Raw genomic sequence first — 24,028 nt, forward strand, 5'->3', positions numbered from 1 at the left:
TTTTTTTTGACTATTTAACATTATCTAACATGGTGAAAAAAATCTATAATATTCTTTGAAAAATTCTTAAAAGATTGGCATTGAATCGATCATTCTATCTCTTATAGTTTTTAAGAAAAATTGATTTGAAAAATTTAAACTTTTGGACGTTATCGCAAAAATTAACTGAGAATTCATGCTCAAAAAAGGAAGTATAATTTTTTAAGAGTATATTCATACTGAAACATACTATTTGACAAAGTATACATGGAGACCATTTCGCCATACTTATCCGATTTTTTGAGGAAAAAAATTAAGTATTTTTGTAGTTTATAAACTTTAAATAAAAGTTTAAAAAAAATATTGTAATGTTTTAAACAGGGCCTAAAAGAAGAATTTATAAAAAAAATGTTGCATATTTAACCTTTCTGAAGAGGTTACCTACTTTAATAAATTAAAAAAAAAGCACTAATATGCTTTGAATTATGATTCATGCAATACTTATTGTTTTGCCGTGTAGATTCGAAAACCTTATAAATTATATAATAATAATATCTAAGAATATACCAATACAAAACAGATTAAGTAAGAAATTATTATTAAATAAAAGATGACAAATATTGTTGCTGCAATAAACAAAAAGATAAGAAACTTTATGACGACTGAGTATATTCATCCACTGTGAACTGTGGGTGATCGAGTTGCATTGAACTGCATACAAAAGCAATAAAAAGAACTGGGAATCCTCGCTGCTGTCTCGAGCCGGAGTTCCCAATCCCCACTACGGCTCTTAGTATTTCTTCTGGCAAACGGTTTATGCTAAGAGTGATTCCCCTTATGCAAATATGCTAAATGGAATGGAGTATATAAGATTGCATCTTGGATACTTTCATCACAGTTTTCCAGATCTTGCAGAATTGAATTTATTTACTACATTAGTAAATAAATTAAGTGTTTATTGCGAAATTGTACTTAACTATCAATATGAAAATTATTTTTCTCGTACTTGCTGTAACTTTTGCGATCGTTTCGAGTGAACCTGAACCTGGTATCAAAGATGGCCGCCAACCTCCTCCTTACATAGTAAGTACAAGAAGATTTAAAATAAATAAAATATAAATTATTAATTAAGCTATGCTATCATAGTAATAGTGTTTATTATATAAGACTAATTTTCTGGCCGAAAGTGATTGAATGAACTTACTTATGTGACAGAATCGTCCAAAACCACCGTCAAACCCTTTGCGTTTCCGTCGATCACCTGACCCTCAAGGGTCAATTGTTCTTCAGGGACAAAAACCTTTGAGTGGGCCAGAACGTAGACCTACATGGAATTTGGACTATCAGCATAATATCTATGAAGCCAAAAATGGACAGATAAGTGCTGGAGGCGGTGCTTTAAAACTTCCTGGACAACACGTTCAACCCCATATTGGTATCCAAGGAACTTGGAGATTCCGTCGATCACCTGACCCTCAAGGATCAATCGTTCTACAGGGACAGAAACCTTTGAGTGGACCAGAACGTAGACCTACATGGAACTTGGACTATCAGCATAATATCTATGAAGGCAAAAATGGACAGATAAGTGCTGGAGGCGGTGCTTTAAAACTTCCGGGACAACACGTTCAACCCCATATTGGTATCCAAGGAACTTGGAGATTCCGTCGATCACCTGACCCTCAAGGATCAATCGTTCTACAGGGACAGAAACCTTTGAGTGGACCAGAACGCCAGACCTACATGGAACTTGGACTATCAGCATAATATCTATGAAGGCAAAAATGGACAGATAAGTGCTGGAGGCGGTGCTTTAAAACTTCCGGGACAACACGTTCAACCCCATATTGGTATCCAAGGAACTTGGAGATTCCGTCGATCACCTGACCCTCAAGGATCAATCGTTCTACAGGGACAGAAACCTTTGAGTGGACCAGAACGTAGACCTACATGGAACTTGGACTATCAACATAATATCTATGAAGGCAAAAATGGACAGATAAGTGCTGGAGGCGGTGCTTTAAAACTTCCTGGACAACACGTTCAACCCCATCTTGGTGTCCAGGGAACTTGGAGATTCCGTCGATCACCTGACCCTCAAGGATCAATCGTTCTACAGGGACAGAAACCTTTGAGTGGACCAGAACGTAGACCTACATGGAACTTGGACTATCAACATAATATCTATGAAGGCAAAAATGGACAGATAAGTGCTGGAGGCGGTGCTTTAAAACTTCCTGGACAACACGTTCAACCCCATATTGGTATCCAAGGAACTTGGAGATTCCGTCGATCACCTGACCCTCAAGGATCAATCGTTCTACAGGGACAGAAACCTTTGAGTGGACCAGAACGTAGACCTACATGGAACTTGGACTATCAACATAATATCTATGAAGGCAAAAATGGACAGATAAGTGCTGGAGGCGGTGCTTTAAAACTTCCTGGACAACACGTTCAACCCCATATTGGTATCCAAGGAACTTGGAGATTCCGTCGATCACCTGACCCTCAAGGATCAATCGTTCTACAGGGACAGAAACCTTTGAGTGGACCAGAACGTAGACCTACATGGAACTTGGACTATCAACATAATATCTATGAAGGCAAAAATGGACAGATAAGTGCTGGAGGTGGTGCTTTGAAGCTTCCTGGACAACACGTTCAACCCCATATTGGTGTCCAAGGAACTTGGAGATTCCGTCGATCACCTGACCCTCAAGGATCAATCGTTCTACAGGGACAGAAACCTTTGAGTGGGCCAGAACGTAGACCTACATGGAACTTGGACTATCAACATAAGATCTATGAAGGCAAAAATGGACAGATAAGTGCTGGAGGTGGTGCTTTGAAGCTTCCTGGACAACACGTTCAACCCCATATTGGTGTCCAAGGAACTTGGCGCTTCTAATAAAAAGAAAAAGAAAAACTAACAAATAAATTCAACTTACCTCAATAACCACTTAATAGCAAAATGACATCTATCTGTTGACGCATTTTGGTGTCAATGTGCGATACAGATTGGAGGCAAACTAAATGAAAAGTTGAAATGCTCTACTTGCCTTCAAACTGCATGCAGATTGACCCCAAGTATCGAATTTCCCATTTTATTGATGAAACATCTGATGAATTAAAGCTTAGCTTATAATGTATTAATTGATGTTTTTTTGCATGCATACTGACAGTCAATTTCATCTTTTCAACTTTTATAGACAATTTGCTACCAATTTTCAGTATACTGATACCAAAATCAGCGTTAAAAAATTAGCATCAATCTATTAGCAGTATTTAGAAAGTCAGCATTTGCAGGTCACTTGACTTCGAAAAGACACTCATAATTGGATAGCTACTTCTGCACTCGATCGATGGTTATTGAGGATTCTACAGTATAACTCCATTTACTCAATACTCACTAGATATAATTATTTATTTACAATTGTATATAAATTATATTGATGTTTAACTTTATAATTACTTGCTGCCTTACATTAAATAAATCCTATACTTACGAAAATTGACTGTTGATGGCTCATTATTTTACCTCCGAGATCACAACTTGCAGATTGAATTTGTTCTTACAAAATTTGTTTGTCCTTTTGTCTCGGACTTGACAATTTTCTGAATGGATGTCAGTTACTATATCTGGCGGTAATAAATCTTCTAACACTCTTGACTGTCAGTAAGATAGAAATTAGGTGTTAGATTCGTTAGATCATAATAGTCTTCATAAGTTCATCAACTGTGTTAGTTGATTACTAAAATCTTATTATAGGTCTATAAAAATTTAAAAACAGGTTATAACTTTGAAGTGTCACGTCTTTCTGCTACTTAGGAAAAAAAGAAGTTGAGGAGAGCCATACATGTAGAATGAAAAAATATAAAAATTGATTTATTTTGCATAATAATTAACATAAAATCTTAAAAACATGCTTGTAAATTTTCAAAATGTAATTCTCATTATTTTTCGATTTATAATTTATTGAAGTTCCCGCCGCCCCTCAACTCTGTTTCTGTAAGGAATTGTTTAAAAACTCTCTTGTTTCTTGATTTCGGGAAAAAATAGTGTTAAGTTTTTGCTAAATTGAAAAATGTTAAAATTTAAAATAATCACTTTTATGACTTTGATAATTTTTTCAATTATTGACTGAGTCGTAGGTGATGAATAAAATTCATTGAGGAAATAGAAATCGCCTCAGATAAAAAGTCGTTGGGTTCCAGTCTAGCCATCATGCGAGCTGGGTTTCCACGTCTCAAAATTAACCTGAGATGCAACGCTGTCATTTTTGTGGCTCATTTCTTAAAATCCTTTATTAAGCTGATTTTTAAGAGAGAATGTTAAGCAACAGGCCTACTCGATGATTTAGATGATTTAGAGACCAACTTTCAGGCCACTGCGCTAAACGACGTTGCCACTTTCTGACTCCGTCGAACAGAAAAATAGTATACTGTCCTTGGCCAATAAATATGAAAGCCTCAGATAACATGTTTGCCGACAATTACATGTGATCTGAGATGTTTCTTACTTTACTGGCCTATGTACGTAATATACTGTTGCAAAAAATCGGCATAGTTTTGACAAAAAATCAATTTGTTGAAAATTTTTAACAATTCTATTTCTTAGCTGATTAAAATTTTTCTCACAGTGATTTTTTGCCGAAAAAAATTTTTCTAAATTCAGGAAAAAAAAAGTTTGGATGAAAATTCGCAATTAGTTTAACTACAATCATTTTTTTTAAATCCAAAAAAAATTTTTTTCAACAAGAAAGTCATTATGAGAAAAATTTTTATTTTTTCAGCTAAAAAATAAAATTTTTAATAAATTAATTTCTTGTAACAACTATGTTGGTTTTTTTCAAAAGAAATTTTTCTTTCAGTATATAGGATTTATTTATCTTTTTTAGTATTGGTATTGTGTTGTAAACATCTTATCTATGTATACTTTCGGAGATACTACTGATCTAGCTTTGTTTATATACTGGGACAGTATTAATTTTCAAATTTAACTTCTCAGTTCAGACCTGACTATCTATGGCCACTGGTATCAACTTTAACTTCTTAATCATAACTACCGAAGGACTGATACACCATTATTAGCCGGTGTGTGCAACAGATATTAAGGTTGCCGGAGAAACACGTTCACTTGCGGTAAGTACGATAAATCCTTTAATAAAAATTAAGTCCGTAACTATGCAGAACAGTAACCAGTAGGATTCTAATCTTTCCATGATACTATTTCCAATCATTTTAAAACTAACATTTCAGAGCTTCATTTCAGAACCACGTAAATATAAGCAATTCTTGGTTATATCTTGTCTTCCTAGATAATATTCATAAAATCAAATTACCTTTTCTACATATATTATAAAAATTTGTATCACATATTGTTACTTAAAATTTAGTTCATTTTATAATGTTGAGGATTATGTATATATAATTACATTCTACAGTCAATATTATTATGCTTTTCTATGTGACATGTTTATTATATTCCTTTCATTAAGTATCATTTTTTGAAAATTGCCATTTTGCCATTAGCTTTGCTATAAAATAAAATAAAGTATCTACCTATCGATCATAATCAATATAAATGCATTTTTTTTCTGTCAGGAATGCATAGATTATAAGCGACAGCAGTAAAATTCGGTTTGCATGCACAACGATAATCAGTGCAAACAGAATTTTCAGCCATGCATTGATGATCTATCCAACAAAAACCATTCAAAATCGGCAAACATGTTGATGGACTCAATGCCATATTATTCGAAGCACAAACACATTTGTGATCGGATGTACACTGTGCATGCCATGAATCACTGCACTCAGTAACATTGGTACAAGTATTTATCAGGTTCGCTGAAAATGAAAATCAGATATCAATACACTCATATTCGTATTTACAAAAAAAATTGTACTCACTTTCATAGCATTGGCTTGCAGACATTGCAGTGAAGTTAGGTTGACATTGACATTGATGATCTACACAACGGAATGAATCTGTAGGGCATTGACTATCCTCTGAACAAAATCCGTTCAATATTGGTATACAGAAAAATTTATCAACTGCTCTATAATTCAGGTTACACGTACATACGTTGTCCGCTGAACATATTGAATTATTAATCTTGTCGCAGTCATCATTTGTCAGACATAATGTTCCTAACATGTCTGAGGAATATATGAAATAAATTGTTAGAAAAAAAAAACAAAGCAACTGTAAAAAGTTTGGAAAATCCAAATGAGCATGCTTTAAGCGCTCATGTCATACATAAATTATTTAGATCATAACAAAAATTATTCGTTTTTAATTTGAATTTTTCCGCGAGTAGTATTATCCCCTCTATAGGTCGAACTAAAGAAAAATTTTAACAGATGATAAAACAGTTAGTAATTATACCATAATGTATGTATAGTTTCTGCTTGTTTATAGTTATTTCAATTCTGTTTATGAAAAATAATATATATGGCTGCCAAAATCGCAGAAAAAGTCTCCGAATCGACAATCGAAAAAAATTAACTGTATCGAAACGGAATTATTTTGACACGCAATTTCCACAAAGGTTTTGATAAACTTTCTCAGGAATAAAACAAAAAAAAAATTTGATCATGAAAGTGATTTTTGACAAAGTTGTGGTGTTATCAAGCTCGTAGCTCCCGTGAATACCACGCTCTTATTCATTTAATTTATCAGAAAAACGAATTTTTTCTCAGAAATCTTATTTAATCGATAAGAAAATTTTCTTAACGTGTTCTGTAGTTACTATTAATTATTTCAATATGCTTTTTATCCATAATTTTTTACGTTTAAATTATGAAAATCACGTTTTAATCGAAATCACGATTTTTAGGCGAGAGTAGAGCATACCTGCGCGCTTCGCGCTTAAGGCATGCAATATTAAAAAAGAAATTTTCGTTACAAGAATTTTTTATATGAACAATTAAACAGATTCGAAAATCATTTTAAATTCAAAAGTTTCGTAAATAAACTTTTTTTTACATTCTTTGAAAGTACATTTGTCGTGTTACGTTGTGGTCTCATATTAACATTATTTTTTTATTTGTCTGAACAATACAATTTTATTCTCTTAAAATATATTTTTAAAAGAATTAAAATTTGCAGCAGACACTCGTAATGAGAAACGCATTAAGTGTCTCGTCCGGTCTTTCCGAAAAATTTCCCGTCATTAGGCAGACTCATTTCTTTAAAAGATTAAAAACTTTAAGTACACAAGTAAATGGGAGTTTTATTGCCGTCTGTATTGACAGTATTATAGACAAGAACTTTGGAAATTTTTAAACGTTTAAATAGGATTAAATTTAAGAGAAAAATAAATTTAAAACTTTAAAAATAAAATAATTTTTAAGAAACTAAAATTAACAATAAAAATTAGCAACAAATTAATAAATAACACTAATATAAATAGGAAATACTTAAATAATTACTAAAAATAGGAATTAACAACTGAAACAATAGAAAATATTTAAATAATTACAAAAAATTAATAATAAAAAAATTAACAATAATTACATAAATAATTATGTAAGAATAATGAATGATTATAAGAAATGAATATTATTATCTATAAAAAAATTAAATAAATAAATAAGTTAGTAATAATTATAAATAAAATATAAGGCTTAGTTAAATAAGAAACTATGTATTTGTGTGCATGTAAATGTGCTTGCACGTACACCAATACATAGATATAATATTAGCCTATAAGTAAGAGAGAGAGGCACATCATGCCCTCTGGGCCCAAGGAAGGGAGTTGTTCAAGCGAACATCTTGGAAAAATCGGAAGAGAGGGTAGAATCCAAGGGAAATAGACAGTTAATTGGATACTGTTTTTCTCCAATTAGTAATTTGGAAACGCCCGAAAATTCGAGTCCCAAAAGAACTTCGCATGAAGTTCATTTTATACAATTTTATAAAATTCATTTTAACTTCACGTAAATTCAAAAATAATATTAACTACATTAAATAAAAATATTAATTAATCAAAAACCACGTGTTTCGACGTAACAATTAAAGGTATGTACAAAACCAATTGTAGTTCTTATGTGTAAATTTTTTAGCATTAATATAAATAGTAATTGGAATTTTTGTAAGCATTTATCTTTTGTAACTTTTTATTAACTTTAATATATATTGTATAACTTAAATTTGAAGTGAGTTAATTTATTTGAAAAGTAAAATACCAATAACCTTTCTCAATACTTCTGGGTTCCCGGTCTAGTGGTTGAAAAATACCAGGACCAAAATAAATTTTTCTCACCTCCGGGCGGAAAGCGTCAATTTTCCTCCCGCTGCGCTAAACGAAAATGCCGCTTTCCGCCTCCGTCGAGGAGAAAAATAGTATACACACCACGGGTAGTAAATAAGAAAGCCTCAGATCACATGTTTATTGACCTCGGCTTCGCCTCGGACAACAATTACATGTGATCTGAGACATTTCTTATTTTACTGCCCTAGATGTGTAATACACTATTTTGCTCGACGGGCAGAAAGCGTCAACTTTCGGTCCGCTGCGCTAAACGAAGTTGCCCCTTTCTGCCTTCGTCGAGCAAAAAATTAGTATACACTCCACGGGAAGTAAATAAGAAAGCCTCAGATCACATGTAATTGTTGGCCGAGGCGAAGCCGACATTTCTTACTTTCCTTCCCTAGGTGTGTAATATACTATTAAATAATTTACGTTCAGCGATTTGGACGTAACAGTCGAAAAGGATTGTGTTAAAATTTCAAAATGATCGGACCGCTGTAACTATATTATTTTACGCTTTATGAATTCTGTATGATGCCGACAACACTGATTGACTTTAGGTAAGATTTTTTTTATTTTATCAAAAACACTTCAGTTACAATCAAATCAAAATTTTGATTTTTACTATTTTACTGGATTAAAAATTATGAAAAAAGCCTCATTTTTCAGTTTTTTTTTTTAAAATTAAATCTAAGGTATTTTGTCCCTGATAGCCAGCGCTTTCTCAGTAAGTGGTTGACTTCTAGCATTTGCGGTTAACTTAAACATCAAGTTAGCGGTAATTCTTCACTCAACAACAGTTGTAAGCAAATTGACGGAAATCTACGGCCGCAACTTGAATACAAGTTAACAATCAAACTTGTAGTTAAATTTCCTTTCAACTTTACTACAATTTGACGGAAATACTTGTACAGAAAGTTTTGACGTCTATTTGCAGAGTAAGTTATAGGTAACTAATAGGTAATCGCTTGCTCTGCCAACTCTTTCCGTCAAGTTTGCTTCAAATTGCGGACGTAGATTCACAGTAAGTTATAGGTAAGATGGTTATCAGGGGTTATTTATCAATAAAAATCAATCTCTGTAGTTAATGCCATAGCTACTTTTATATTGAAGGTAAATAATTTTCGTTTTTGTGTTTTAGATGAGCCGTTATCAAGTTATTATCTATGTCAGCAACATACCAATTTTTAGAAGAGATTCGTTCATTCATTATTTATTCATATAAAAAATTAAAGAAATAAAAATTTAGATATTTTTTGTATAGTTCAAGAGTGTGTTTGTTGAGCTGAATAAATTTTATATCAATAACTATAATAGTCTCTGTATAACAAAACTATGAATATTGACTTTCGTTTAAGCACCAGAACCAAAATGATCCTTCTTTCAGAAGGAAACGTGCAGTGATTGGTGTGTTTAAGGTGATATTATTGATTATATCATTCGCAAACTATTTTAAATATTATGACTCACTTGGTTCACATTTGTTATTGGTTACGGTCAAATATTGAGTATCACATTTACATATATTTGAAACGCAAACTGAATTTTCGACATAGCAATCCTCATCTGTGGAACAAAATCCTCCTAAAAGTAGGACGCAGGTTCGGGAATTTACAGGAGCATAATTGTGCTCACAAGTACATTCTCCGTAGAAACACATGGAATGTTTTATATTTCTACAGTCAATATTGTATGAACAAGATTGACTGAAATTTACTGTAAAAATTGATTATTTAAACTATTAATAATTATTATAAGTAAAGAAATCAGTAATTTATCAATTTTTATTAATTATATACATACTTGGTATACATTCAGAGTCACGAGCCTCCTCAAAATAAAGTTTGCATTGACACTTGTTATCGATACACTCAGAGTTATCAATTGAACATGGATTACTTTTAGTACAAAACTGGCCTAAAGCTGGTACACACTTGATGCCATCTATTGAAACATATCCCAAATCGCAATAACATAAACCAATTTCCGAGCAGTAAGAATGCGGAATAGTAATCAAACAGTCGTGAGTTATCGAGCACGATTGCTGTAGAGAAACTAAGTCAAAAAAAACATTGCTGTTATTTCTTAATTAATCATTATAACATAAGGATTTTATACAGTTTGGTGAATCTGAATATATTTGCCTTTAAAATTTATTTTATAAACGAAAATAATATAAATTAAAGAGTAACTCGATGAAAATCTTCGGCAAGAAAATTTTCCGTATACTATTATGGGAACTATGACCAAAAATTATAGAAGCAGTTCCCATAATTATGGAAATCCTAGCTACAATATTATAGGAATGGTTTCTATACCTTTCCGAAAATATTTATTTAGAGGATAAATATAAAAAAAAATAATTCGAACATTCAAAAAATCACATTTTAAAAAAAATTCGAATTTGACAAAGAAAAATTCAAATTGGCGAAATGTAAAATGCAACTTCCCGCTAATTCCATACTTAGGCGCTTAAAATTGCACCAATGACGTTTTTGAGCTCTTCGAGCTCAAAAATACAATTTATGGGTTATTTTGAGCTCTCCGAGCTCAAAGAGATTGCTTTTATATGCTTTAAAGCACTTCGAGCTCAAAAGTTTGATAAGAGACTATTTTTTGAATTTTTAAACCGCAATAACTTTTGAATGAATAGACCGATTTTTACGTGGTTAGAAGCATTCGACGCAGTTTTTCAAGCCTCATAAAGAATCTTAAATTTTGAATTGATCGCGCTAGGAATTTTTGAGTTATTCCGAAAAAAACACTTTTTTCGGTTTTCTTTCGTTCACGATATCTCTCGAACGAATCAACCGATTTTGACCGGACTGGTGGCGATCGACGTAGTTTTTTGAGGTTAAAAGCTGATTAGTTTTTGGAATTGAACCTTTAAGCCGTTTAAAAGTTATTCCAAAAAAACCACATTTGAAAAAAATTTTTTTTTCAGTTTTTTTAAGATTTTTCAAAATCTATTGATCTGAATCGGTCCAAATAGTTTTAAAAATCTAAGTTTGGTCAAGCTCTTTCGAATGGCACCAACCGCGATGAAATCGGTCAAGCCGTTCAAAAGTTATAAGCGGTTCACATACTTTCACACACACACACACACACACACACACACACACACACACACACACACACACACACACACACACACACACACACACACACACACACACACACACACACACACACACACACACACACACACACACACACACATACATACATACAGACACCGTGACAACCTCGCGGGGATAGTCAGGGAAGCTTCCTATGACCTTCAAACGTCAAGATCTGATGAAAACTCGATTTTTGTAAAACGGGGTGAAAACAATAACTTCCCGATTTTTGAAAATCTTCGATTTTCTGAGCGGGAAGTTAAAAATTTTTGTCATCATAAAAAAATTAAAGTGCTTAATAATGAGTAAAGATTTCATTGCTTAAATTGAATAGTTTGACTTTTAAATGTGTGTTTTTTAAAACTATCTTTTTCCAACTAGCCGTTACGATATCTTAAAAACAGTGCGACTGATTGCTTTAGAATTTTAAAGTTCGTCTTGGTTAAAAATCTTGTAAAATTTTTACTAGCTGCTTATCTCAATTAACCAAATAAACTTGTCAAAGTATAACTAAACACCGTGTTTCCGAGATCTTGCTTAATTCTGACACTACTGTAGTACATAATCTTTTGTTAACTATCTTGTTCAAAAATTGTTGAATTCTTAACAACGAACTTTGCCAAGTACTATGGTCAAGAAATTCATCTGAGATCTATATTATTAGGTATATAATTTGATAGCTCTGCTTCACGCTTAAGGTAGACAAAATAAGTCTTCACTGACTTTCTGAATATATACTTACTTTTCGCACAGCGATCATTAGATATAGCGAAAAAACCTTCTTCACATTGACATTTTCCATTCTGACAAACGGAATTAGCAGCAAAGCATTCTTTCGTTGTAGAACAACTACTGTTTAAAAGAGGTGAGCAGGTTGAGTTATCCGATTGAAAATAGTTTTGTTTGCAAACACATATATTATCCTCTGAACAGGTTGCAAATTTGACTCCACTACAATCTTTCTCTTTTCGACACAACTGTTGCAGATATGCTGCAATAAATATCAGATATAAGAAATCAACTGAAGCTCTATTATTGATTTAGATCTTTAGAAATCAAGTTTAAGTACCTGACACACATTGATCTCTTCGATAGACATAATAAGGCTTACATTCACATCTGTGATTAAGGCAAATAGAATTCTCTGCTGCGCATTGTTCATAATCCAAGCAGATCTGATTGTGAGCCAGTAAACATTTATTTTCGCTTACAGGAAGATAGATTGGCAAACATGTACATTTCTTGTCATGAGAACATATTGAATTATCGATAAATCTAAAGCAATCTTCTGAATCGTCTGAATAGTCACAAGGCATGCCTAAATATGCTAAATTATAATAAATTATGATATATTAAATTCTTAATCATCATCATCATTATTACATGTACGAATAGAAATTTCTAAATACTTACGTGCCTGACACTCATTCAAAAGAGTCATGAAGTTTGGCTTGCATTGACACTTACTGTCATTACAAATAGAATTTTCAACTTTGCAATCATCGTTTGTTTTACAGTATTCGTTCAAAAATGGTAAACATAATGCTCGATCGACCGACCTTGTATTTATCGAGCAAACACAAAAATTACCTGCTGAACATTGAGCATATTTAACTCTGCTACATTCAGAATTATCTTTGCAATATGAACCTATCAACTCTGAAAGAAAAAAAGATTTTTCCTATATTGAAAAAACTTAGAAAAAAAAATTATTTTTTTTTTTTAAATTTTATTCTCAATATTAATTTAATTACTTGGTAAACACTCATTGTGAGAGTGTTGTAAGTAGTTTTCATCACATTGACAGTGGCTATTAATGCAAGAAGCATGATCAGCTGCACATTTTTCATCTCTCCAACAAAACGAATTCAACGATGGTGCGCAATAAGTTTTATTTATACTGCTGTAACCTATTATGCAAGTACAATCTTTGTCACTGGAACACTTGGCATGTTTTATGTCACCACAGTCATCATTATCCCTACATGATCCTTTCAAAATCACTATATTTAAAGTAAAGATTAAAAATTATAAATTTTACCAGTATATCTCCGTTAGAAAATTTTCATATCTGGCTATATACGAGAGTAAAGAAATTATTACAATTTTTTATTTTTTATATAAATGTGGACGTAAGATTTATATAGTATTAAAAAAGGATTAGTTAAGTAGTTTAATCACTAGAGCCAGGATATCAGTAATAAATTTAAAATTCATATCAGATAAGTTGCTATCATGAGTTTTCTGTCGAAAATTCTCAACACCACCTATGGTCGGAAAATTTTAAATACACTTAAAAAAAATTAGGATGACGGTTGACCCTAAAGGCCATCCCTGCAACTTCCCGTTCATTTTGTACGTAAGCGCTCAAAATTACACATTACGCTTTTGAGCACTTCGAGCTCAAAAATATGATTTTTGTGTCAATTTGAGCTCTTCGAGCTCAAAACTCTAATAGCAGTTTAATAAAACACAATTTTTTGAATTTTCAAACGGCAATAACTTTTGAATGAATGAACTTTTTTCGGTTTTCTTTCGACAACGATAACTCATGAACGAATCAACCAATTTTGACCGGGCTTGCGGTGATCGACGTGGTTTTTTGATCTTAAGAGCTGATTAGATTTTGAAATTGATCGGTAAAGCCATTTAAAAGTTATTCCAAAAAAAACCACTTTTGAAAAATTTTTTTTGTAGTTTTTTTGAGATTTCTCAAAATCTACTTATTTTAATCGGTCCAAATGATATTTAAAATCTAAGTTTAGTAAAGTCCTTTCGAATGGCACCAACCGCGAAGAAATCGGTCAAGCCGTTCAAAAGTTATAAGAAGGTGTCACACACACACACACACACACACACACACACACACACACACACACACACACACACACACACACACACACACACACACACACACACACACACACACACACACACACATTATTTTGATTTGATAAAATATAAACAATCACTCATTCGATGCGAAATTAAATTCTGAAAATAATGTTGTTGTTTTTTTATTTTTTTGATGAAAATTTCAATTTGTTATTAACAAAAAACAAACCCAAAATAAAAAATTTCAGTTTTTCGTAAATAACTCAATTACTATTGGTGATATCGAAAATCGGAAAAAAGATCCTTAAAGAGGAGGAAATTTCTAAAAAAAAGTCTTGACTACCGGAGCTCTAGCTTGAAAAACAATAATTTTTATTTAATGTTAAAAATAGGGTTAACCGGTGACGTTAGCCGAGTCGTCTAAGACGCATGGCCTATAGAGAACTCGGACTAACTTACCGGCCAGGCGTGGGTTCGAATACCAAGCTGGTCTTAGAAACCAACTTGGTTGATATTCGGCCCTTGCCGCGTAGGTTAAGATTTACACAACCCAAAAAGACCCAACGTACCACTCCCAACAGTTAAAAGTCGGCGATATGACCACAGCAGTTAAAACCGACTCTAAATAATAATAAAAAAAAAAAATAGGGTTCCGCGCGACTTTTGTCACACGGCCGCGCCGATGCTAAAATACGACGGCAGTTGCGCGGAACCCTATTTTCAACATTAAATAAAAATGATTGTTTTTTAAGCTAGAGTTCCGAGAGTCGAGACTTTTCTTTAGAAATTTTCTCCTCTTTCAGGATCTTTTTTCCGATTTTCGATGTCACCAATAGTAATTGAGTTAATTACGAAAAACTGAAATTTTTTATTTTGGGTTTGATTTTTGTTAATAACAAATTGAAATTTTCATCAAAAAAATAAAAAAACAACAACATTATTTTCAGAATTTAATTCCGCATTGAATGAGTGATTGTTCATATTTTTATCACAATTTCTAAGATTTTTATTAGCAAATTTACACAGGATTCTCACAAAAATTTCTGTTACTACACGGAAAAAAAATCCTATGAAAAATTACAATAGTAATTTTACTAGGTAGTAACATCGTAATCCAGGTCTAGACTTTCAGTAACTTGATTTTTACGATGCTGCCGTCTACAGAATACAATTTGAATTATTGAAAATTACGATGTTATTTAGTAAATATTTTTTCTGCAAGAGCAAGTGAATAAGGACGCATACTATATGTTTTAATAAAAGAGAGACCAGTAGTTTGCGACGCCACCACCGAAAGATGACCAACTACTGTATGGAGGGTCTTATTATGTGACTGAACAAAAATTTACACCATCCTTCCGATAGTGTAAGGGGATAAACCTTCAATAAACTAAACTTCTACAGTCAACGCTCTCTGTATTTGACTCGCCCGTACAGGACCATTCTCTGTATTTGACTCATCCTTGTCCATAAGAGCTGTGTAAAATCGTCAAATACAGATGAAGAATGTGGTCAAATACAGAGAGCGGTCAAATACAGAGAGGTCCAATACAGAGAGCGTTGACTGTACTCACATATAGACACACAAATTACCAAAGCAAAGAAACAATTTAAAAGCCTGTCTAGATTATTCTATTCTAAATTTCTGAATAAAAGAGTAAAAATTTTGTGTTACCAACTCTTGATTAGACCAATAATCACATATGGTTGTCCTATATGGTTTAACATCCCACCTATTGAAATGGAAAAGCTGAGAAAATTTGAAAGACAATGTCTGAGAGCTTGTCTGAACATGTACAAGACACCTGACTCAAATTACACCAAATACTATAGTAACCTTACACTCTTAAACTTAGCTAAAATAGAGCGTATCGACAACCATATCATACGTCTATGCCGCAATCACTTTGCTAGTGCCTCCTCTTCCACAATAAACAGCTTAATATCTGGTCCATTTTACCCACAACCAGCATATTTTCAAATAGCAATGAAGTCGGGATTCACTCCTCCCAAAATATTCACTTACTTGGACAGTCTGGGCTACATACAAGACTCAAACAGTATACCCCTAATATACCACGTCAAAAGAGGTCCCAACACAAAAGCTATTACTTATGACCCAAAAGCATTATCATTCTTAGACCTGAAATACTGCATCTCAATACCCCTCAAAGATACAACAAATAAACCATATTCCCGCAAAGAGTATTGGTGGCTCACTTAATCACAAGTTATTTTTCTTTAATTGTTTTGTTGTTCTCTTTTAATAGCTTCCTCTTTCTTTTTTGTCTTCTTGTTCTATTCTATTATTATGTTATATTTTTTAATTTTAATTGTTGTTGATTTAATGTCTTTCATGTACTATTCTAATAACGTAAGCCTTTTTTATGAAAATCAAGTTTCTTTTTTAGGCTAACTAGTATAAATCATGTATTAACACTTTATGTATTCAACACAATAAGAATAAGAAAAACTATATTATTTACTTCACTATGTACAGCCCCTGAGGTTTATCAGGTATTAAGAAATATCATTTATGTTATCCTCTATGAGAGCCCGTATGGGCCAGGTAGACAATTTATTTTAAGTAACAGGTCTTACGTTTAGACCTGTGTATTATGTTTATATCTATGTATCAATGATTTAAATAAATAAACGCTTGAATAAAAAAAAAAGGGGATAAACCTTGGACTTGTGGCGGTGAGGACACCGGGTTCGATTCCTCGGTGATACAGAATTATTTTTTCGGTGACCTAAACTTCTTTTTAATTTGAGTGATAGAAATTTACGATGTTGCATCGTATAAATTACGATGTTTGAGTTCTGGTCCGGCACAACAATGTCCTATACTAAAAATTACGATGTTTTTATTGTAATTTTTCGTACAATTTTCTTTCCGTGTATGTAACATGGTAATGGTTACCATTCTACATAGGAACAAGTTCTATTATTTTCTCTCCGTATATTATTTTACTGAACAGTCCATGGAACATAATTGAAAATTTTTTCATCTGTCGATAAGAATGTCGAGAAAAAAAAGCGTCGAAATTTGCATTAAAAATTTCTTCATCCACAGATTAGAGGATCGTACTTCACTAATATATATATTTTTAATTCAAAACTTACCCTTTTCTGTGCAGACAAAGTCATTCCTCGTTTTTTTTATTTTGCATGAAAGGTTGTCATCGCAGCACGCTTGTGGAGAATAAGGACGACACTAAGAAAATCGTTCAAATTATGTTAATATCTACTCTAAAAATTTTTAATCTATTATATATATACGTAAAGAAAGGTACAATTTTATTAGATTTCGCACACTCATGATCAGAAGTGGTGTTATTGTAATTTCCATTCGCTGAACAGACGTTCACTATCAAAAATAATAGAATCAAGAGTGAAATATCAAATGAATTTTGTACCACCATATTTATTTTAAAAAAAATAATGATTGATTTTTTTAAAAACTGATAACTAGATATTTTAGTTCCATGAAAGATTGGACTAGGACCAAAAATAACTTCTTGATAACACAGTACAATAACTACGAATAGTGTGAACGTGTAAACCGTAGACCGAGCCAATCGATATTTAGTATCAAAACTGATATAAAGTCTATTATTGTAATATCCAATTAAGAAATAACATTTATTTGATAATTTATTGTCATCGAATCTGATGGTTGATAAGTTGTTTCCTTAAAAAAATGTCAGATATAATTACTTTACTCTGATAAATATTTCATTAACTTCCCGGTATGAAAATCGAGGATTTTAAAAAATCGGGAAGTTATTGGTTTTACTCGGTTTTTCGAAAATCGAGTTCTCATCAGATCTCGACATTTTGAGGTTCTAGGAAGCTTACCCAAATGTTTCCGCGATGATGTCCATATGTCTGTATGATACACAGTGTGTGTGTGTGTGTGTGTGTGTGTGTGTGTGTGTGTGTGTGTGTGTGTGTGTGTGTGTGACCTTCTTATAACTTTTGAACGGCTTGACCGATTTCATCGCGGTTGGCGCCATTCGAAAAAGTTTGACCAAACTTAGATTTTGAATACAATTTGAATCGATTCGAACAAGTAGATTTTGAGAAATCTAAAAAAAAACTACAAAAAAAATTTTTTTCAAATGTTGTTTATTTGGAATAACTTTGAAACGGCTTCACCGATCGATTCCAAAAACTAATTAGCTCATAAAATAAAAAAACCACACCGATCGCCGCCAGCTCGGTCAAAATTGGTTAATTGGTTCGTGAGTTATCGTTGTCGAAAGAAAACCGAAAAAAAACACTTTTTTCGGTTTTCTTTCGTTCACGATATCTCTCGAACGAATCAACCGATTTTGACCAGACTGGTGGCGATCGACGTAGTTTTTTGAGGTTAAGAGCTGACTAGTTTTTGGAATTGAACCTTTAAGCCGTTTAAAAGTTATTCCAAAAAAACCACATTTAAAAAAATTTTTTTTAGTTTTTTTAAGATTTCTCAAAATCTATTGATCTGAATCGGTCCAAATAGTTTTCAAAATCTAAGTTTGGTCAAGCCCTTTCGAATGGCACCAACCGCGATGAAATCGGTCAAGCCGTTCAAAAGTTATAAGCGGTTCACATACTTTCACACACACACACACACACACACACACACACACACACACACACACACACATACATACAGACACCGTGACAACCTCGCGGGGATAGTCAGGGAAGCTTCCTGTGACCTTCAAACGTCGAGATCTGATGAAAACTCGATTTTTGCAAAACGGGGTGAAAACAATAACTTCCCGATTTTTGAAAATCTTCGATTTTCTTAGCGGGAAGTTAAAAATCAAGTATTTTTGTAATTTATAAACTTCAAATAAAAGCTTTTAAAAAAATTTTGTAATGTCTTAAACAGGGCATAAAGAAAGATTAATAAAAAATCTTGCATATTTAACCCTTCTAAGGAGGTTACCTACCTTAATAAATTTATGAGAATTGTAGTGATTGAATTTAGATATTTTAGAAAAAAAAATTAAAAAAAAAACACTAATATGCTTTGAATTATGATTCATGCAATACTTATTGTTTTGCCGTATAGATTCGATAACTTTATAAATTATAATTGTACAGGAAAAACAATTTTTTATGCATAAAACATCTAAAAATATACCAATACGAAACAGATTAAATGAGAAATTATTATTGAATGAAAGATGATGAATATTGTTGCTGCAATAAACAAAAAGATAAGAAACTTTATGATGACTGAGTATATTCATCCACTGTGAACTGTGGGTGATCGAGTTGTATTGAACTGCATATAAAAGCAATAAAAAGAACTGGGAATCCTCGCCGCTGTCTCGAGCCGGGGTTCCCAATCCCCACTACGGCTCTTAGTATTTCTTCTGACAAACGGTTTATGCAAAGAGTGATTCCCCTTATGCAAATATGCTAAATGAAATGGAGTATATAAGATTGCACCTTGGATACTTTCATCACAGTTTTCCAGATCTTGCAGAGTTAAATTTATTTACTACATTAGTAAATAAATTAAGTGTTTATTGCGAAATTGTAGTTAACTATCAATATGAAAACTATTTTTCTCGTACTTGCTGTAACTTTTGCGATCGTTTCGAGTGAACCTGAACCTGGTATCAAAGATGGCCACCAACCTCCTCCTTACATAGTAAGTACAAGAAGATTTAAAATAAATAAAATATAAATTATTGATGAAGCTATGCTATCACAGTAACAGTGTTTATTAAATTAGAATAATTTTCTGGCCTAAAATGATTGAATAAACTTACTTATGTGACAGAATCGTCCAAAACCACCGTCAAACCCTTTGCGTTTTCGTCGATCACCTGAGCCTCAAGGATCAATTGTTTTACAAGGACAGAAACCTCTGAGTGGACCAGAACGTAGACCTACATGGAACTTGGACTATCAGCATAATATCTATGAAGGCAAAAATGGGCAGATAAGTGCTGGAGGGGGTGCTTTGAAGCTTCCTGGACAACACGTTCAACCCCATATTGGTGTCCAGGGAACTTGGAGATTCCGTCGATCACCTGAGCCTCAAGGATCAATCGTTTTACAAGGACAGAAACCTTTGAGTGGGCCAGAACGTAGACCTACATGGAACTTGGACTATCAGCATAATGTCTATGAAGGCAAAAATGGGCAGATAAGTGCTGGAGGGGGTGCTTTGAAGCTTCCTGGACAACACGTTCAACCCCATATTGGTGTCCAGGGAACTTGGAGATTCCGTCGATCACCTGAGCCTCAAGGATCAATCGTTTTACAAGGACAGAAACCTTTGAGTGGGCCAGAACGTAGACCTACATGGAACTTGGACTATCAGCATAATATCTATGAAGGCAAAAATGGACAGATAAGTGCTGGAGGGGGTGCTTTGAAGCTTCCTGGACAACACGTTCAACCCCATATTGGTGTCCAGGGAACTTGGAGATTCCGTCGATCACCTGAGCCTCAAGGATCAATTGTTTTACAAGGACAGAAACCTTTGAGTGGGCCAGAACGTAGACCTACATGGAACTTGGACTATCAGCATAATATCTATGAAGGCAAAAATGGGCAGATAAGTGCTGGAGGGGGTGCTTTGAAGCTTCCTGGACAACACGTTCAACCCCATATTGGTGTCCAGGGAACTTGGAGATTCCGTCGATCACCTGAGCCTCAAGGATCAATCGTTTTACAAGGACAGAAACCTTTGAGTGGGCCAGAACGTAGACCTACATGGAACTTGGACTATCAGCATAATATCTATGAAGGCAAAAATGGACAGATAAGTGCTGGAGGGGGTGCTTTGAAGCTTCCTGGACAACACGTTCAACCCCATATTGGTGTCCAGGGAACTTGGAGATTCCGTCGATCACCTGAGCCTCAAGGATCAATTGTTTTACAAGGACAGAAACCTTTGAGTGGGCCAGAACGTAGACCTACATGGAACTTGGACTATCAGCATAATATCTATGAAGGCAAAAATGGGCAGATAAGTGCTGGAGGGGGTGCTTTGAAGCTTCCTGGACAACACGTTCAACCTCATATTGGTGTCCAGGGAACTTGGAGATTCCGTCGATCACCTGAGCCTCAAGGATCAATTGTTTTACAAGGACAGAAACCTCTGAGTGGACCAGAACGTAGACCTACATGGAACTTGGACTATCAGCATAATATCTATGAAGGCAAAAATGGGCAGATAAGTGCTGGAGGGGGTGCTTTAAAACTTCCTGGACAACACGTTCAACCCCATCTTGGTGTCCAGGGAACTTGGAGATTCCGTCGATCACCTGAGCCTCAAGGATCAATTGTTTTACAAGGACAGAAACCTTTGAGTGGGCCAGAACGTAGACCTACATGGAACTTGGACTATCAGCATAATATCTATGAAGGCAAAAATGGACAGATAAGTGCTGGAGGCGGTGCTTTAAAACTTCCTGGACAACACGTTCAACCCCATATTGGTATCCAAGGAACTTGGAGATTTCGTCGATCACCTGACCCTCAAGGATCAATTGTTTTACAGGGACAGAAACCTTTGAGTGGGCCAGAACGTAGACCTACATGGAACTTGGACTATCAACATAAGATCTATGAAGGCAAAAATGGACAGATAAGTGCTGGAGGTGGTGCTTTGAAGCTTCCTGGACAACACGTTCAACCCCATATTGGTGTCCAAGGAACTTGGCGCTTCTAATAAAAAGAAAAAGAAAAACTAACAAATAAATTCAACTTACCTTAATAACCACTTAGTAGCAAACTGACATCTATCTGTTGACGCATTTTTGTGTCAATGTGCGACACAGATTGAAGGCAAACTGAATGAAACGTTGAAACGCTATACTTGCTTTCAAACTGCATGCAGATTGACCGCAAGTATCTAGTTTTATTGATTAAACATCGGATGAATTAAAGCTTAGCCTATAATTCATATATTGATGTTTCTTTCCTGCTTATTGACAGTACATTTCGACTTTTCAACTTTTATAGACAGTTTGCTACCAATTATCAATTATACTTATACTAAAATCAGCGTTAGAAAATTGGCATCAATCTACTAGCAGTATTTAGAAAGTCAGCATTTGCAGGTGACTTGACTTCTAATTGACACTTATCATTGGATAGCTACTTTTGTACTCGATTGATGGTTATTGAGGACTCTGCAGTTTAACTCCACCTACTTACTACTCACTAGATATAATTATTTATTTACAATTATATATTAACTATATTAATGTTTAACTTGACAACTCATTGCTGCCTTACATTAAATAAATCTTATACTTACGAAAATTGACTATTAATGCCTTATTATTTCACCTCCAAGATCATAACTTGCACATTGATTTTATTCTTACAAAATTTGTTTGTTCTTTTGTCTCGGATTTAAATCTTTTTCTATCATTTTAAAATTTTCTTAATCGATGTCAATTACTACAACTGGTGATAATAAATGTTCTACAACTTTTGACTGTCGGTAGAATAGAAAGTAGGTGTTAGACTCTTCATGAGTTATCAACTGTATTCGTATATCAAGAAATCTTGTTCTTACCGACTGATATGAAATACATTTAGATTACTAAAATCTTATCATAGGTCTATAACAACATTTTCAAGGGATAATTCAGAAATGTAGACTTAAACTTAACAGAATCGTCGCCACATGCTTGATTCCTCGATGTTATAGTATTTAGTAGAGAATCTGAATGTATGGCTAATTGAAATAATTTTGTTTAGTTTTTTTCTGCAATAACTCCAACGCTTTCAAACCGATCAATTATATACCTCTTATGTTAAACTCAGTATTCAAGAAACTGCACTGAATGCAGTAAGTTGCTTCAAAATTATACGACTAAGGTAAAAGCCCCAATTATTGACGCTATAAGAGACAAAGTTATGATTTCATTTTTTTTAAGCAATCAAATATAAATATCGATGAATTTTGTTTGTGGTAATGTCTTCAGTAATGTTTTAACTAATCAATTTCTTTTTTTAAAATGATAATCAGTGATATTTACTAATTAATTTTAAATAATTAAATATATGATCTGGATACACCAATTATTGACGGGTTAAAAAACTGATTGATCTAATTATTGACGTACCGTAACCCCAATTATTGACGCCCCTACTGCACATGCGTCGAATCATTTGGTTATATTGTTATTTATCAAAAACTTGATATAAAGTAATCAATATTATTAAAGTTAATTAATAATAATTTCTATGAATGAATAATTATTATGAAAAATATAACAATTTATTTAAAAACTTATTTAACACTAAAACACGCCGAGTTATTTGACAGTTAAAAGCCTTGAATATAATCGCGTATATTACGTATTTTATACTTAAAAAAAAAGGCGTCATAGCGCTGTCGACTGGCTGTCAATATGGGATTCACCATAAAAATTATGAACTAGTTATTGACTCCCATTATTTAAATATCGTAAAGCATACAATTAATTTCGATTATTTAATTTTATAAATATTTCATATATTGTTAATTAAAAAAAAAAAATAGGTCATATAATTACATGAAAAAATTAATTTAAACTCGGCAGTTAAAAAAAATGCTTTTCTAACCAAAGTTGTTAAGAAAATAGACGCTCGTAAGCTGATTTGATGAACTGGTGCTAACTTTATTTTTTTTTAATAATTAATATTTAATATTTTGAACTGAATGTGATTTTTTTCAATTTTTTAATTAATTAGAATTTAATAAAAATTTATTTAATCGTTATTCTTATTACAGATAATTTAATATACTTAAAAATAATTTAGGGTGTCAATATTTAGACCCCCGTCAATAATTGGGGCTTTTACCTTAGTACAAAA

General features: G+C 33.2%; 1 protein-coding gene and 1 pseudogene across 1 annotated transcript; one reads left to right on the plus strand and one right to left on the minus strand.

Annotated features, from left to right (window-relative positions):
* The first annotated feature begins 865 nt into the window (after positions 1-865).
* On the plus strand, positions 866-22,487 carry LOC123266764 (annotated as a pseudogene).
* Positions 5,403-17,650, minus strand: LOC123266765 (tenascin-like). The gene is made up of 10 exons (XM_044731161.1): positions 17,491-17,650; positions 17,321-17,411; positions 13,114-13,362; positions 12,773-13,018; positions 12,429-12,686; positions 12,102-12,350; positions 10,044-10,295; positions 9,711-9,956; positions 5,896-6,144; positions 5,403-5,832 (listed from the first exon to the last, which is right to left on the minus strand). The coding sequence occupies exons 1-10, from the start codon at positions 17,617-17,619 to the stop codon at positions 5,558-5,560; spliced, it is 2,244 nt and encodes a 747-aa protein (XP_044587096.1). The 5' UTR covers positions 17,620-17,650; the 3' UTR covers positions 5,403-5,557.
* Positions 22,488-24,028: the final 1,541 nt, after the last annotated feature.

The sequence above is a fragment of the Cotesia glomerata genome, linkage group LG6 (assembly GCF_020080835.1).
Source record: "Cotesia glomerata isolate CgM1 linkage group LG6, MPM_Cglom_v2.3, whole genome shotgun sequence".
Taxonomy (NCBI): Eukaryota; Metazoa; Arthropoda; class Insecta; order Hymenoptera; family Braconidae; genus Cotesia; species Cotesia glomerata.

What these genes read in the sequence shown, in the direction of transcription:
- LOC123266765 (XM_044731161.1), bottom strand. Translation starts at nt 17,619, where the DNA reads ATGGTGGTACAAAATTCATTTGATATTTCACTCTTGATTCTATTATTT. An exon ending in GTGCGAAATCTAATAAAATT is followed by an intron (nt 17,412 to 17,490) that starts GTACCTTTCTTT and finishes CGATTTTCTTAG; the next exon opens with TGTCGTCCTTATTCTCCACA. An exon ending in TGACTCTGAATGTATACCAA is followed by an intron (nt 9,957 to 10,043) that starts GTATGTATATAA and finishes CAATTTTTACAG; the next exon opens with TAAATTTCAGTCAATCTTGT.